Source organism: Acomys russatus, chromosome 13, assembly GCF_903995435.1.
Source record: "Acomys russatus chromosome 13, mAcoRus1.1, whole genome shotgun sequence".
Classification (NCBI taxonomy): Eukaryota; Metazoa; Chordata; class Mammalia; order Rodentia; family Muridae; genus Acomys; species Acomys russatus.
This window is the reverse complement of record NC_067149.1, coordinates 244821-262531: the sequence shown is the minus strand read 5'-3', so window position 1 is coordinate 262531 and position 17711 is coordinate 244821. Positions and strand designations below refer to the sequence as shown.

At 45.7% G+C, this 17711-nt stretch overlaps 1 protein-coding gene across 1 annotated transcript; it reads right to left on the bottom strand.

Moving 5' to 3' along the window:
* Positions 1-10458: 10458 nt before the first annotated feature.
* On the bottom strand, positions 10459-14446 carry Foxi3 (forkhead box I3). The gene is made up of 2 exons (XM_051154561.1): positions 13852-14446; positions 10459-11069 (listed from the first exon to the last, which is right to left on the bottom strand). The coding sequence occupies exons 1-2, from the start codon at positions 14444-14446 to the stop codon at positions 10459-10461; spliced, it is 1206 nt and encodes a 401-aa protein (XP_051010518.1).
* Between the last annotated feature and the right edge of the window lie 3265 nt (positions 14447-17711).

The following is a 17711-nucleotide window of genomic DNA, read 5'->3' as shown; positions in this document are numbered from 1 at the left end:
TTAATACCAGCAGTTGGGAGGCAGAGGCAGGCAGATTTCTATAGGCGTCATGGTGTACATGGTGGCTCACTGTTTGAGACGCTACATCTGTAGGGTTGCCACTTATTGGAGGCTAGTCTGACCAACAAAATGAGTTCCAGCTGGGCAGTGGTGGTGCTCACTTTTAATCCCAGCACTCTGGAGACAAAATCAGAAGAATCTCTCTGAGTTTGTGCCCAAGCTGGTCTACAGAGTGAGTTCCAGGACAGCCAGGGCTATACAGACAAACCCTGTCTGAAAGAGAAGAAAAAGAAAAAAGAAGGAAGGAAGGAAATGTTCTGGGCTACAAAATGAATTCTTAGCCAGTGCTACATAGAGAGAACCTGCATCCAAAAAGGGGGTGGGTTTGGGGGTAGGGTTACCACCTAGTGCAGTTTCTGTAGTTCACACAACCTGGAGCCTGATAAAAATATCCAATGTGATAAACTAATCATCTGCATCCTGCGTAGCCAAGAAGGAAATGATGCTTGGCGAGGCAGCCTGCAGTCCATCATCAGTCCATCTTATCCTTCTGTGGACCCCAGAGATACAGGGATCTCCTTAAGCTCCAACACTTCAGCAGGGCGTGGTGGTGCACACCTGTAATCCCAGCACTCTGGAAGCAGAGGCAGGCAGGTCTCTCTGAGTTCGAGGCCAGCCTGGTCTACAAAGGGAGTCCAGGACAGTCAAGGCTCCACAGAGAAACCTTGTCTTGGAAAAACAACAACAGTAACAACAACAAAAGGCTTCAACACTTCCTCCACCATTTTGCTTATATTTCCTACTTTCATTGACAACTTGAGGAACCTGCTTTCATACCCTGTGTCCAATTTAATAGCAATTGTATCAGTTCTTCCTCCAAAAGAGACTTGGCACCTGGGCATTGCCAGCACCCTGAGCCAAACCACCCTCACCTCCTGAGAGCCTGCTGATGTCCTTATGCCGGTGTCCATTTGCTACTGTGTATCTACAATGCAGATTCCCAAAGCTTGATTTTTTTTTTTTTTTTTTTTGGTGGTGCTGGCGGGGCAGGGCAGGGTGTGCTGCAGGGGTGGTGGGGATGTGAATGGGGAGGTTGGGGAGGGTGAGAGGTGGTGGGGTTGTTGTTTGATTTGGGGGTGGGGGGCAGGTTGGTGGTGGTGGGTTTTGTTTTTGTTTTTTTGTTTTTGTTCTTTGAAACAGGGTCTTGCTATGGAGCCCAGGCTGGCCTGGCACTCGCTCACTATGTAGCCTAGGCAGACCTTCAGCTCAAGACGGTCCTCCTCAGCCTCTCAGGGGCTGGGAATGTACTCATGGATCTACTGAGTCTGACTTATTCTGCTAAAGTTCAGTCTGATTCTTTCATTCTCTGTCAAGAAGTAGTCCTACGGCTGCTTCTCAGTTCATAATAAACGTCACAAGATCACTGGGTGTGGTGGTGCACGTCTTTGATCCCAGCACTTGGGAGGCAGAAGCAGGCAGATCGCTGTGAGTTTGAGGCCAGCCTGGGCTACAAAGGGAGTCCAGGACAGCCAAAGCTACATGGAGGAACCTTGTCTCGAAAAAACAACAAAAACAAAAACAAAAAAAACCAAAACGAACTTCTGATCCCAAGTGCTGGGATTATAAACACTTCCACTTTGCTAGATTCTATGTGGTGCTGAGGAAGGAATCCAGGTCTTTATGCATTCTGAGTGACAGTTCCAGCCCTTGAAGGGTTACTTTTAACATCTGGAAACACTTCTGTTTCCCCTTGATGAATCTTTTCCTGGGTTATCCTTCTTTTTGTTGTACTGTTGGTGGAATCCATGATCTCACTCATGCTAGGCAAGTACTCTACTGCTGAGCTACACTTCAGCCTCTCTCCCCTCTAAAGGTTTTGGTTACTATTGTCTACGGTGTGTTTTCAAGGCTATTTGATAAAGTCCCACAGGGTCACCACTGTTGTTAATATGGACATGTCAGTATTGCTCTCCTATCCAGTGGTGGCTTAAAGCGCTGCATACCTATAGTCCCAGTATTCCAGAGGCTGAGTCATGAGGAATGCTGCAAAGGGGAAGTCAGTCTACGTCAGATACCCTCATCCCTGACAAAGAAAAACACACATCCCCGGATGCCTTAAGTAGTCTTTTGTTCACAGACCAGGGATCGAAATTCCCTCCTGGTCTCTGCCTCTCTTCAGAGCTCTGTGAAGACTTTTCTCCATCCCCATGGTGAGTGAGTGCCGGTTACTTCATTCCTTGATAATACTTTACCTAATACTTTCAGGACCAACCAATTCCCAGCCACAAAATAAACACAGAGTACCCAAATGGGCTGATATGAGAACTGGCATTAAAGTCAGGTAGAACAGCAAAAGGAGACACCAGAGAAAAATCAAAATGGGGCCTACAAAAAGTTGTACATGAAGCCAGGCGTGGTGGCACACGCCTTTAATCCCAGCACTTGGGAGGCAGAGGCAGAGGCAGGTGGATCTCTGTGAGTTGGAGGCCAGCCTGGTCTTTGAAGTGAGTTCAGGATAGACAGGGCTACACAGAGGATTGGGAGTTCAAGGTCTTTCTCATCTAGGAAATTCAAGGCCAGCCTGGGCTAAGTAAGACTAGGGTAGCCCATAAATTATAGAGCTCTGCCTGCCTCTAGCTCTGCCTCCTGAGTGCTAGGGCTAAAGGGGTGTGTACTGGTCATTACTCCTGGCAGAAAACCTTCAATTAAAAAAACAAAACAAAACTATTTTTTATCACATTTATTTATGTATTTATTTGGTGTGTGTGTGTGTGTGTGTGTGTGTGTGTGTGTTCAGAGGCAAGTGATCTCTATTAGTTTTGTTTATATGCCAAGGCTACACAGTGAGACTCTGTCTCAAAAAACAAGCAAGCAAACAAACAAACAAACACAACCAAAAGCAATCAATGGATAAGGGCAGCATTGTTTGTTTGGCTCAACAGACAAAGCCATACTCACTGGATTCCCAGGACCCACAATGTAGAAAGAGAGAACCTATTCCCAAAAGTTGTCCACTAACTACACACACACACACACACACACACACATCAAATAAACAAATATATGTAATAAAAAATAAAATAACTATGAGAGAAGCATGGGAGAATAGCAAAGTAGAAGGATCCAGAGGATCCTAGAAACCTACAAGTAGAACATTATGATAGGCAGATTTGGGCCCAGGGGTCCCACTCAAACTAAGGCACCAGCCAAGGACAATACAGGCGGTAAACTTTAAACCCCTACCCAGATCTAGCCAATGGTCAGAACATTCTCCACAGTTGAGTGGAGAGTGGGATATGACTTTCTCACGTACTCTGGTGCCTCACATTTGACCATGCCCCCTGGAGGGGGAGACCTGGTGGCACTCAGAGGAAGGACAGCAGGTTACCAAGAAGAGACTTGATACCCTATGAGCATATACAGGGGGAGGTAATCCCCCTCAGGAACAGTCATAGGGGAGGGGAATAATGGGAAAATGGGAGGGAGGGAAGAATGGGGGGATACAAGGGATGGGATAAACATTGAGATGTAACAAGAATAAATTAATAAAAAATAAAAATAAAAATAAATGACAAAAAAAAGAAAATAACTAAGAAGAGACTTGATACCCTATGAGCATATACAGGGGGAAGAGGTCCCCCTCTGTCACAGTCATAGAGGACAGGAGTAAGGGGAAAATGGGAGGGAGGGAGGAATGGGAGGATACAAGGCATGGGGTAACAATTGTGATGTAATATGAATAAATTAATAAAATATATTTAAAAATAAAATAAAATAATAAACACTTTAAATCATCTAAGTCTCACCCCACCCCCCAAAATATGGTGACTTTAGTTCCGGCATGCATGGGGCAGAGGCAGGCAGACTTCTGTAATTTACAGGCCACCCTTGTCTACATACAGAGTTCCAGGCCAGCCAGAGCTACATAGAGAAACCCTGTCTAAAATCACAACAAAAGAATCACATGTGAGTTAGTATGTACCTTATCAACCTCCCATGTGAAGCCAAAAAAAAAAAAAAAGTTTAAATGTATTTTATTAGAAGATATTTTTGGCATTAGTAGGTTAGTTCAGTAGTACATATGAGACTTTTTGTTTGGCAAAATAAACAACAACAAAAAGAATTCAGAAAGAAAGAAATGCATGCCTTGTTGTCTTGTCCCTGTGCACACCAGCAGGCTCTTCAGGTCTGACCTCCACTTTAGAATGCTGCTTAGCCAGCTGAGGCCCAGGGAAGCCAGCAGCAACCCTCTGTGGCCCAGGCCTCTCTGGTTGTGTGTGTATCTATCTCTCACACACCCTGAATAGTTCTTTTTCAGAATCCTAGATTTATTTATGCAACTATTTGACTGATTAAGACAATCTCTCATTGTGGATTTAAAGCAAAACAAAACAGGTCTTACCATCTAGCCGGGGGTAGCCTGGAACCCTCTCCACAAAACTGCCTGGCTTTAAGTTCATGACAATCCTCCTGCCTCTGTCTCCTGAGTACTGGGATTACGTGTGTAGGATCACACCAGTCTGGGCATACCTTTGTTTATTATTTATTTATGGTTTTGGTTTGTGGGTTTACTGTCTGTTTGTTTTGACCAAAAGTCTTGCTAATGTAGCACTGGCTGCCCTGGTGCGCCCTCTATTACCCACACTACCATCAAATCCACCTCATCTCCCCGGTTCAGTCATGAGTACTGGGATCACAGGTATGAGCCACCACACCAGAATTGAAACACAGCTTTGATTTCTTTCTTTCTTTCTTTCTTTCTTTTTTTTTTTTTTTTTTCTGATACTCTCCTTTTGAGGGGCTCTATTAGATTGTGGCTCCACCTTCCAGCTTCCTTTCCTGCGGCCTCTGCTCCTAGGCCTCTGTGTGCCCGGGCTGCCCACCTGCTGCTTTCATCTTTCAGCTCTCCGTTGGGATTGCTCAGGTCCAGACTTCTGCTCTCATTTACTCATTTACTCCCCACCAGCACTTCTTCCTTCCAGAATTCTTCACCTGGCTACTCTCCTCTGAGTTGGGGTCTCTCAGACAGTGTCCCTTTCCCCCTTTCCAATCATAGCACCCCACAGCATTCCCTTGGTCTGGAATGTAACACCATCCTTACCAGGGCTTTGCTTTGGGCTACTTCTCTGGAGGAAGACTACCTGGACATCAGGCCATAACTCAACTTTATTGGCAGAAGTGACCAGGGCTGGCAGTGGGTTTGCTTAGCTGCCCAGAACTTGGTCCTGTGGAAGGAATGGTTTTAATGCCTCTGCAAGCATGCCGCGCAGCAGCTCTTTAACCGTTTTCTTACCTTCTCCACACCGGCAAGCCTAGGACTTGCAAGTCTCTCCCGGAGACAGCACTAGCAGACAGCTGGTGGGCTGGTGATCAAAGCCTGCTGGTGCTTGGTGGAGGATCTTTTCTCTGGGAGAATAAAGGGGAAGCAGGAGAGGTATGAAGTGGGAATGGGGCTGGAGAGATGGCTCAGAGGTTAAGAGCACTGACTGTTCTTCCAGAGGCCCTGAGTTCAATTCCCAGCAACCACACGGTGGCTCACAACCATTTATGATGAGATCTGATGCCCTCTTCTGGCGGGCAGGCACACATGCAGGCAGAACTTTGTATATATAATAAATAAATAAATTGTTTATAAAAAAAAAAGAAAGTGGGAATGAAGAAGTAGTAATTGAAGACATTGGGGCTTTTGGTTCACAATCCAGGCTAAACACAGCAAAAGCTCGTTGGGAGTCTGACCATCAAAAACTTTTTGAAGAAGGGTCCAACAAGATGGTTTATTACTAGCTGCCAAGCCTTATGACCTGAGTCAATCCCCAGGTCCCACAAGCTGGAGGAAAGAACCAACTGTTGACAGTTGGCCTTTGGCCTCCACATACTGTTCCATCCATTGAAACACAAAATACACACACACACACACACACACACACACACTGAAGTATTTTGGCAGTGGAACAGACTGCAGATTTTTTGTTTTGTTTTGTTTTGTTTTTTGAGACGGAGTTTCTCTGTGTAGCCTTGGCTGTCCTGGCTCAGACTGCAGATTTTTATTTTATTTTTTTTAAGTTTTTTGAGATGGGGTTTTTCTGTGTTATATTGGCTGTCCTGGACTCACTTTGTAGACCAGGCTGGCCTTGAATTCACAGTGATCTGCCTGCCTCTGCCTCCCGAGTGCTGGGATTACAGGCATGCACCACCACTGCCCGGCCAGACTACAGATTTTTTATCCTAAATAAAAATCATAGGTTGAAGCTTCAGGCCAGCCAGGGCTACATAGTGAGACCCTGTCTCAATACCTTAAAATCAAAAACCAATTAATCAGTCATGGAAATATAGATGGTTGGGCCTCACTTTCCTCAAACAGGGAGGAGGAACAATGAATTCGTCTATTGGAATGAATAAACAAATGACTTCCCTTGGACACGGACAGTTCTTTTTCTTTCTTTGCCTTTCTTTCTTTGAGACAGGGTTTCTCTATGTAGCCCTGGCTATCCTAGACCCACTATGAAGTCTAGGCTGGCCTAGAATTCACAGAGATCCTTCTCCATTTGCCTCCCAAGTGCTGGGATTACAGATATGTCCCAGGTTGCCTGTAGACTTTTTTCTGAAAATAGTAAAAAGCACACCCAAATGGGGCCCTTGAGTGCAGCTGGGCCACTCACACCGTGTCCCCTCTGTCCCTCTAGGCTGGCTCCCTCCTCCGCTCCAGAAATTATCCTAGTAACACTTCATTGTTTGAGTTAGGGTCTTAAGTAGCCCTGGATGTTCTGGAACTCACCATCTAGACCAGGCTGGCCTCGTACTCAGAGATCCGACAGCCTCTGTCTCCTGAGTACACTCCAGAGATGGAGGCGGGAAAATCCAAAGTTTTAGGTCATCCTCAACTACATGATTTTGAAGCCTGGAAAACCTGTGCATTAATTGCTAAAATCAGTAATAGCACTTCTGGAAGGTTTTAAGGAGGAAAATGTTTGGTTTCAGTTAGGGGTTGGTCACACCTGTTTCACTAACATTTTACAGACTATAGCAAACATCCCACTGGAAAGCATGTCTGTGGCAGGCCTCCTTACCCCACATATCCTGCTGGCTTCAGATTCCTGCAATATTCTGTCTGGCATTAAATAAATAGTGTGTCCTCAAGGAACTTTGTGATCTCTCTCTTATCCAAGACCTTTCAGAAAGTACCATACTTGTTTCTGTAGGTTTCTATATGACCCAGGGTATGTTGCCTCGTTCTTGTAGATCCCAGACACTGAGGACGCCAGAAGTTTGAGGACAGCTTGCCTATACAGTGAGGCTCTGTTTCAAAACTAAATTTAAATTAACAGATAAATGACATGTTGGTCTCCAAGTAGTAAGAATGACCTTAGCACAGCAGGAATAAATAGAAGGTGGGTGGCGAGGGGCGCTGATTTGAGGATGGAAGCCTCTGGGCAGAGATGCAGACAGACCAAGTGAACTGGTGAGATCTGGGTCAGACCATCCTTCTTCTCTTTGTGGAGTTTATTATTATTATATTATTATTGTTGTTGTTGTTGTTATTATGTGAATGTTAACCTGTGTGTATGTCTCTGTACCACATGCATGCCTGGTGCCCAAGAAGGTCAGAAAAGTGCATAGGAGCCCCCATGGAGGAGCTGGGAACCCAATCTGCAAAACAGCCATCTCTCTAACCCTATAGCCTTATTTTGGATCCTGGTTTGAGCAGTTGCCTGAAGCAGCAGATCGGGCACAGTTATAAAAACTCCCAGGCTGGGTAATAACTCTCTGATTCATTGTTAGGAGGGCTGATACAGGTAGTCAGTCTTTTAGGTGTTTTGGACAATGCCTGGCACCTTACTTGAGGACTAATAGTAACACTTACCCTTTTAACATGATAAAGGACTCTTCTTTAGGCGTCCTGGAGAGGAACTCTGTAAGGCACTAGTCTGTTCAGCCTTTTTGTGTTTTGTTCCCAAATCTATCAGGGAAATTCCTTTTCTCAGCAGTGCCAGCCACCTAACTCCACCTAACCACATGCCCCAGCTGACAGCTTTCCATGACAAAGCCAAAGCCAACCTCCTACCCCAGGAGAGCTCCAGGGGTTTCTTTCTCATTAATGACCTCAAGGTTTTAGCCCCAGAAACAGTAGGAAAGACAAAAGCCACCCAGACCCTGCAGAAAGGTGCTTTCAAATCTCAGAAAGCAGAGAGGGCCCTGGGAATCTCCTCTGAAGTTCGAGAGTCTTTTGTGTCCTCTGCCTGCCTCGCTTTGCCTGGGAAGGGATTTGGGAGCCCAGTTGGCCGCGCTGAGGGGGGAGGGCTGCATAGCTGTTTTCAAAGCCTCCCTCGGCTGCCTTTTTTGCAGGAAGTTCAAGAGCCAAAGAGGATCTTAAAAGGTTATGGAGCTTTGTGGCCCAGCACTTAGGCTATGGATGAACAAAATTCAATGTCAGCCTCTGGTACACAGTGAGTTTGAAGGCCAGCATGGGCTTCAAAGACTATTCCCAAAACCCATACTATAATAGATGTGCAAAGGTGAAAATGTAAAACCTCCCTACTAGGTCCTCAAATATTCATACCCTGCTGTGTTTCAAAGGACACACCAGCTGTGGAAAGCTGACACACGTTAACCTTAGCCTGGGCTGCTGCAGCCCCTACCCCCCAGGAACCTTAGCTACGTGTACATGTACAGGTGCCTATTACATCATAGATGCAGGAAGTCTACAGCAAATGGGTGCTGGTGCACTTTGACCTGGAGTCATCTAGGCCCAGGCAGCAACTTTCTGGATGGGGCCAAGTTCAAACTTTCAGCTCCAGCCTTAGAAACGGGCTGCCCATAGCTCCTTAACCCCATGCTCCACCAAGACAATGTTCCCCCTGCATAGAGAGCCCCACATGAGGATGACTTCATGGCACAGCCTTCTTGGGACTATTGTGCCCTGGAACTCATCTTAGTCTGTCTTCCACCCTCAATTAGAGCCTTACGCTAGAAAGGCTGGACAAACACTGTACTACTGAGGTCCATCCCAGCTCAAATTTGCCTCCCCTTTTGTCCCTCCCCCCATTCCTACCCCCCTTCCCCCACCCCCGCCACAGGATTTCTCTGTGTAATAGCCCTGGCTGTCCTGACTCTCTTTGTAGACAAGGCTGGCCTCGAAACCCATAGTGATCAGCCAAGAACTCCCTAGTGCTGAGATTAAAGGCGTGTCCACCGTGTCCTGTTAATATATTAGAAATAAACCCAGCATTCATGCCCAAAACCATTTGTGAACAGTAACTTTTATTCTAGTCCTTTCACCTGGGGATAGGTAAATCCAATATTCAAAGTCAATTACTCTCAAAAGAGTCCCTCTGCTTGGGTGACATGTCATCGTCATCCATTTTTGTTCATGAAAAGCGGAGTTCAGAGAAGCAGTAATGCAAAAGCCAGGAGTCTTCCCATCTGTGGGTTTAGTGTTTGCACACGGAGTTCCTTTTAGAAAGAAATCTTTGCAGCTCCAGCAAGACATTATAAATTAATGTACAAATATAGACTCATGTTAGAAATATCCATAAGTCTTTGATTCTTCACATACAAAAATATTCAGAAAAAAATTTATACAAAGTATGAAGACGCATAGTTTCTTTGGTTATCTTTTTGCATAACAGTTAATAGGCAACGGTGACGTCAAGAAGCCATTAAAGGTTTTTCCATACCAAAAAACTTTCTTTCCATACATTTATAAAAAATTTAAGCTAATGCTGTGAGTTCTAACATACAGGGGACATGAAACTCTGTCTTTAACAATGAGTTCAAAAGCCGGACGTGGTGGTGCACGCCTTTAATCCCAGCACTCAGGAGGCAGAGGCAGGTGGATCACTGTGAGTTCCAGGCCGGCCTGAACTACAAAGCAAGCCCAGGACAGCCAAGGCTACACAGAGACCCGTCTCAAAAAAAAAAAAAAAAAAAAAAAAAAGCAAACAAACAATGAGTTCAATGCTTGCTAACAAACAGGAAGGCTGGATTTATAGAAACAGCCCCCCACGAAAATGAAGGTATTCCATATGCTCTGTGCTAACATGTTTTTGAGATGTTGCCATGAGACAGGAACCACATGAGTTTTGTTTTTAAAGACAGGGCTTCATGTCCCCTATATATTAGAACTCACAGCATTAGCTTAAATTTTTTAGAAATGTATGAAAAAAATTTTAATGGCTTCTTGATGTACAAATTGCATCACCAGTGTCTATTAACTATTATGAAAGAAACAAACAAACAAACAAACAAACAACCTGGCCTCATAATTTGTGCATAAATTTTTTTCTGAATATTTTTGTATGTAAAGAATCATAAGGATGTTTATGAATATTTCTAACAATTCTATATTTGTAAACTAATTTTATAATGTCTGCTGGAGCTGCAAATTTTTTCTCCCCCAAGAAGATACTCTGCATGCTAAGAATAAAAATGGCACGACTGGCTTTTGCATTACCAAGGAGTCTATATATCAGAGCCATCCCGGGGGTAGATGAGGCTGTTGACCATGCTGAAGTTGTAGAAAGGGCTGCTGAAGGGGCTGCTCTGGTCCCCACTGCCGCTGCCAGGGAAAGGGTTGTAGTATGGAGCAATCTGGTTGCTTCCACCCACAGTGCTCAGCGGCATGGAGTCTGGAGGGCTGTCTGGGATGGAGGTGTTGGGGAATGTGCTGGAGGGCAGCTGGGTGCCCCCTAGGTGGCGGCGGCTGCCTGGGATGGCTCGCTGGGTGCTCACGCTCATGCTGCTGGGGTTGGCACTTAAAGTGTTGAGGCTGTTGAGGAAAGTGTTGAGGCACGGAGTGGAGGTGAGTGTGGACGCTCCAGGAGATGACGCGGTACTCTTGGTGCCCTCTGGAGGTTCTGGTGACTGAGATGGCCTCAGCATAGAAGAGGGGCTATCTCCTTCCAGCTTTCTACTCACTCTTAGTCTTGAGGACTGCCCTTCTGATTTTGATGTCCCTGAAGCCACAGTGAGGTTGCTGCTGGCTTCAGAACGGCGCTTTCGCTTCCGTCGGAAGTTTCCGTTGTCGAACATTTTCTCACAATTTGGATCTAGAGTCCAGTAGTTACCTTTCCCTGAAGGGGGAAAAAAGAGTTAGTGAGAGTTTTTCTTCCTTCCTTCCTTCCTTCCTTCCTTCCTTCCTTCCTTCCTTCCTTCCTTTTCTTTCTTCTCTGTCTCTCTGTCTCTGTCTCTGTCTCTGTCTCTGTCTCTGTCTCTCTCTCTCTCTCTCCCCTTATTTATTTGAAGCAGGATTTCTGTGTGCGGCTGGCTATCCCAGAACTTGCTCTATAGACCAGGCTAGTCTTGAACTCAGAGTTCCATTTGCCTCTGACTCATGAGTACTGGGATTAAAGGTGTGTGCCACCACTCCTGGGCTTGAGGGTTCTATTTTATTTCTGTGCACAGAATGTCCCCTTTATGTTTCAAGACACTTTACTGGGTGTCTGAAATCCTATCGACCTTATGCTTTTTCCTATGATGAAGTTAACCTAGAATGAGGCAGAATAACAATATGATAAGCTATGTGAGTGGGGTCTGTTTCTGGTATTTAAATAGTTTCATATATCCCAGAATGGCCTTAGCTCTACTCCAGTTCTGCTGCCTCCCCTCCTGGGATTACAAGCATACACCACTATACTCACTCTACAGTGCTGGGGATCAAAGGAACCCACAGCAGGGCGTCACACATAGTAGGCAAGTTTCTAGTAACTGAGCTATAAGCCCTCTTTTCTTCTCTCTCTCTCTCTCTGCCCTTTCTGTTTTTTGAGTCAGGGTCTGGAATAGCCCCAGTGGACCTGAAGCACTAGGCAGTGAAACAAGGGCCCTGAACCCACCAATCCTTCCACCTTCACTTCCTAAGTCCTAGAATTACAGGTTGTATGCCTCAATGCCTGGTTTAGGATTTGCCGCTTAACTATTTTGGACAGCAAATGACCTTGCTTTAGTAAAACTGAGAGTTAGGGAAGATCACTGCAGGCCTCACTGGACCACCAGGAAATCGGGTTCATTAAATCTGTCACACTTCAATTATAGGGAGGCAATTCCTACAGAAGTAGGAATTTCTCTCAATTCAGTTTTCCAGTTGAGATGTGATATATAGACTGGCTTTCTGCTGTATGCCAAGCTGTACACAATTGTCACCATGGTGAGGCAGTATTAAAGTAGACTGACTCCATACCTAACATTTCTTTTTTTGTGTGTATCTTACCATGCATGTAGCTCTGGCTGTTCCAGAACTCACTATATAGACTAGGCTGGGCCTCCAACTCAGAGATCTCCCCCTCCCCCATCTCTGTCTCTGTTTTTGTCTCTTACACACACACACACACACACACACACACACAGAAACAATATCTAGACAGGTCTATTGAGTCATTTGGTATCAGTATCTTTTCTTCCTCCTCTCTCAGTGCGAGGGCGTAAACCCAAGACCCCAATACAGCAGGCAAGTGGTCTACTTTTGAGTTACACTCCCAACTTCCAAACACTGGGTTTTGTTCTTTAAAACAAAACAAAAAATTTCCACATACAATATCTCTGAACTTTTTAAAGCTCAAAGAGAGCTAGGCACCTGTAATCCGAGCACTAGAGGAGGCAGAGGATTTCAGAGTTCAAGGCCAGCCTGGTCTGCAAAATGAGTTAAAGACAGTCAAGGCTACAGAGAAACCCTGTCACAAAAAAGCAAAAAAGTTCAAAGGAATACACATGACAATAGACATAATCTTGGGTAGTTTGAAGGCTAAACCGGGAAGTTGCATCTTCAAAAACTGCTATCCAAATGTCACCATTGGGCACCAATGGCTATTAAGACACTTAAAATGTGTCCAAATTAAAATGTGATATAAATATACACAGGGCATAAGAGAAAGGCTATAAAGCTGACCTTGAACTCCTCTGCCTCCTAAATGATAAGATTATAAGAAGGTAATTCATTATGTGTAATCATGTTAACTTTAAAATTTTTTATTTTCTTGTGCATTGGTGTTTTGCCTAGACATATGTCTCTGTGAGGGTGTCAGGTCCCTTCGAAACTGAGGTTACAGACAGCTGTGACCCGCCATGTGGTTGCTGGGAATTGAACTCGGGTCTTCTGGAAGAGCAGGCAGTGCTCTTAACTGCTGAGCCATCTCTCCAGCCCCACAGGTTAACATTTTAAATGTGGTTTCTACTAATACAGTATCAGCAGCAGAAAACACTGCTCCAGAGCGACCTCTGCAAGACTCAATTCAGCGGTAGAGCTAAGAATGTTCCTTTGTAAGCTTTCCTCCACTTCCAACTCTGTCAGGTTAGAGAGCGGTCAGAACACGAACCTATGCAGTCTTCCTCACTTCAGTTTGCCCATTGATTTTCATCATTAAATCAGGGCTCTCGATCAGGTGACTAGGTAAGGGCACAGCGAGAGCCTTGGGAATTCAAAGGAGGAAGTGTGGCCCAAAGTTCTCTTTTCACTCTTTGTTAACAGGTGATAACCCTCCTGCTTCTGAGAACCCTTGCCCCTGTTCTTTCTCCCGAATCCACCTTCCAGTTAATTTATGCTATCCACATCGCTTGCAGCGGCCTCCTCTTTGAGGGCATCAACTTTTTGGTTTAACCGGCCGGCTTCTACCCTGAGTGTGAGAGGGACCAGCTCACTGTGCCCCCTCCCTGTGACGATCTGGTACTTCCTGCATCCTTATCAGACCAGATTGGGGTGGCTCTATAACCCACATGTTCTCTCCAGTGATGAGAAGACCCCGTGTGGATGGATTTTCAAGCCACCCGCACACAAACCCGATGTTGGGCACCGACTCGCAGCACCCACAGGTGCGCGGCTTCGTATCCTCCCCAGTCAGGAAGCACCTGCCCGGCCGTCCTCACCTGGGTCGTCCTCGTCGCGGGGCACCTTCTTGAAGCAGTCGTTGAGTGACAGATTGTGGCGGATGGAGTTCTGCCAGCCAGCCTTACTGCGCTGGTAGAAAGGGAAGTTGTCAGCAACGAACTGGTAGATGTGGCTGAGGGTGAGTTTGCGCTCGGGCGCGCTCTGGATGGCCATGGCGATGAGCGCCGAGTACGAGTAGGGTGGTCGCACCATCTTCATCAGGTCCTCGCGGCTGGCCATGGACAACCAGCCCAGCTCGCCCGGAGCTGCCGAACCGGCGGGAGAGGCGGGCGCGACCGCCGAGGGCTGCGCGAAGCCCCGCTGGGCACCCGCGAAGGTGCCCGGAGCGGCTGGCGGCTGCAGGAAGGGTCCGGGCGCTGCTCCAGGGGGCGGCGGCGGAGCACCCAGGTAGCCCGCCGCGGAGGTCGGGCTGCCCACGCCGGGCCCGTTCAGCCACAGGTAGGGGTTGGCAGCGGCGGCTGGCGGCGCGGCGTAGTCGGACAGCCCGTAGGGTGCCCTGGAGGTCGGGGGCGCCCCGGGCGCGGCGGCGGCGGGCTGTGAGTACACGAAGTTATCTCCGCAGTACAGAGCCATGTCCCTGGCCGAGGGCTGGTGCGGCGCGGCCGCGGCTTTGGGAGAGCGGGGCTGGCCTTGGTGCTTCGGAGAAAGCATCCCTTGGCGGACCAACCCTAACGGCCCGCCCTGGCCTTCGTATTAACTGAGGACTTGGAGCGCAGGGGAGCTCCCCGAGGGCGGGGGAACCACACCTTTTATACCTGCGCGCCCTCGGAGGCTGGGTGGCTGCTGTGCAATCCACGCCCTTGCCACGCCCCACATGCCCGGGAGCACCAAGGAGCCTCTTCTGCCCCACCTGCCCTGATCCTGCTGCTCTCAGCTTGCCACGGAGTCAAGGCGAAAATCGTCCCTCTATCCTTCCTTTATCTGGCCCCTCTGTCCTACGGTGTTGGAATCCATCTTCCCAGCCTCCCCCTCATTCCTCTCATCCTAGCCCGCGTACTCAACCAACTCTAAAACGAAGAATATCGAAACACGGTAGACCCCCGCCAACGGGACTGCTGGTCCTTAAGAGCTGGTGAATCCGTTTCAGGTGGTTGCGCCCACAACTTGCCCTGGCCCTTTCTAACAAGTACTACAGTTTTACACTTAAAAAAAAAAAAAAGAATTATTCACGTTCAACACAACATTCATTTTCAGTCTCGACCGATCGGCTCCTTGACATTAACAACAACAACAACAACAACTGTGAATGGCCAACCCAACAGGCACTCTTTTCCCTGGACTATGTGGGCCAGGTGCGAAATGGTTCTTCTCGCGTGTCTATAGTGTCTTCTAGCTAAACTATATGTTCTTTCTCATTCGGGAAACACTTGTTCCGACTTTTGTTGTGCTGTTATTTTTCAAAAGGTAAGTTTGAAAGGATGGCTAAGTAAATGGCGTTGGAATTAACATTCAAAAGCCAAAAGTTCAAAGTGGTTTAAATGGTTCAAGAAGCGCTTACAGCGGAGGATCGGTTTATTCTCAGCCTCTCCCCGTTTTAAAGAGGCTCTCTGCGCACGCGGTGAGCAACTAGTGAAATATTGTAACAACCCACGTGCCAAAACGACAGCGAGAAAATGATCTCTTTTACTATCCAAATATTCCTAAATGTGTTCTCGATAAAAAACAGATCCGAAAGTTCTCATTTGAGCGGATAAATTATTGGTTGCATTTTTTTTCCTCCTATTTTCGGATTACAGTCTGACAGCTCAGAATATTACTTCAGAACCCCCGCCCCAGCATTTATTTATTTACTCACTTACTTCCATGACAGACTTAGTTTTGTACTTTAAACAGTTTACCTCTTTAAAAACAAAAACAAAAACAAAAACGGGTCTGTCGGGCGAGGCGACTCAACAGGTAAAGAGTCTTACCGCCAGACCTAGAGCCCCGAGCCTCGGGCCTGATTATTGGGGTTGAAGGAGGAGGGGGAAGTTGTTCTTTGATTTCCACAAGTGCCCTGACGTGACACCCGCTCCCGCCATCCTATAAATGAGTAAATAAATAATGTGATTTTAAAAATTAAAACAGGAAATACTTATTTAGCAAACTTGAATGCCTGAAATGTATATTTCACTTCAGATGTAAGTGATCATCTTTTCTGGAATCAGAAAGGAATCGCTCACTACAAATGTGAAACACCTGCTTCTTGGAAGAGTCTGGAAAAAAGAAATAATGACTCCTTCATTGTATGTTAGTTTAAAATGAATTTTTTTTATTTAGATAAAAACAAAACCAGGTTTCCCATTCCATCTTTCCAAAGCTCTTGGAACAACGTTCTTTGGTTTTAGGTGAGATTTCTCCTGGAATGTTAACAAGGTTGTAAAGTACGGACCGGGTAGGAAAGCAAGTTTAATGTTATAACATCCTATCAAAGTTTTTTCTTAACTATAAATGTGTGAGCTAAAGCTAAGGTGACAGGGTTTAAGTAAACATTGAGAACCCAGAGGACAATCCTCCCCCCTCCCCCAACACACACACACACACACACACACACACACACACACACACACACAGGCACAAAGTTTAAATATCTAACCTTTCTGTATAGTACAAAAGCTGAACATTTCGGATAAATGAATGTTCAAAAGGTTTCAACATCTGTTTTCTTTCATTCTAAATGGCAGCAAATTATGAAAACTTTGAATCCATCTTTCCTTTAGTAATTGTTCTTTATAATATTATACCTTCCCTGATCTTTTAGCAAATTACTTACCCATATACAGCTTGCAGTTTTTCTCCTGTGTTCAAGCCTCCAAACTCTTCGAAATAAGAGGCCACAGTTACAGAATGTGGTTTATTGCTTTGATTAAAGGTTCTACTTAGTGGATCTTGTTCCCATCTGTCTTTTGCAAAGCTTAGTTTTATGTAAAAGGAGCAGAGCCCCCTGCCGACCATTTGCTGCTGTTACAGCGTTTCTCCTGCTGTTGGATCGCATCATTGTGAAGATTTGGAAATCATGGTTTTTCTATCCATTTTCATTCTTTCTTTTTTATTTTCATTTTTTGAGAGAGATGCATTTCATGTAGTCTAGTCTGGCTTTGAACTCCTTGTGTAACTGAGCATGGCCTTTAACTACAGACCCTTCTGCCTCTACCTCCTGAGTGCTGGGGTTACAGACTATACACCCATACCTGCCTTTGCTCACAGTTTGATTCTATAAACATAAAGCTAATATTGGTCACATCCTGGGTCATTCACTATCATTATTATTATTATTATTATTATTATTATTATTATTATTATTATTATTATTTTGTTTCCTTTTTCAAAACAGTTTCTCTGTGTCACCTGGGCTATCCTGCACCTTCTTTTGTAGAACAGGCTGGCCCCAAATTCAGAGATCTGCCTGCCTGCCTCTTGAGTACTAGGAACAAAGAGGTGCACTACCACTACCCAGCTTCAAAATTAAAAAAATTAAAGTATCTCGAATTTTAAATTTGAGGAAGCTGAGGCAGGGGGGTTGCCATAAGCCTGGACTACAGTATGAGATTTTTTTTTTTAAGCCACAAACAAACAATCAGAGTAAGAAAAGTATTTGCTTAAGTTATAAATTCCCAAGTTGGGAGGCTGCGGTAGGAGGACCCAGAATGCAAGGCCAGAGTACTGCATTATGAGACCCTGTCTCAAAAAACAGAAGGACAACAATGCAAGAGCCCTGTACTAATGTTTTGTCCAGTCACCCTTCCACCATTGATGGCTGCATAAGCTATAAGCTGTTAAGTTTTGGGAAAGTATTCTACCTAGGGAAGAAGCTCACATACTTCCACGGCTATTTGCTGACACGGTTGTTGCTTCCTTG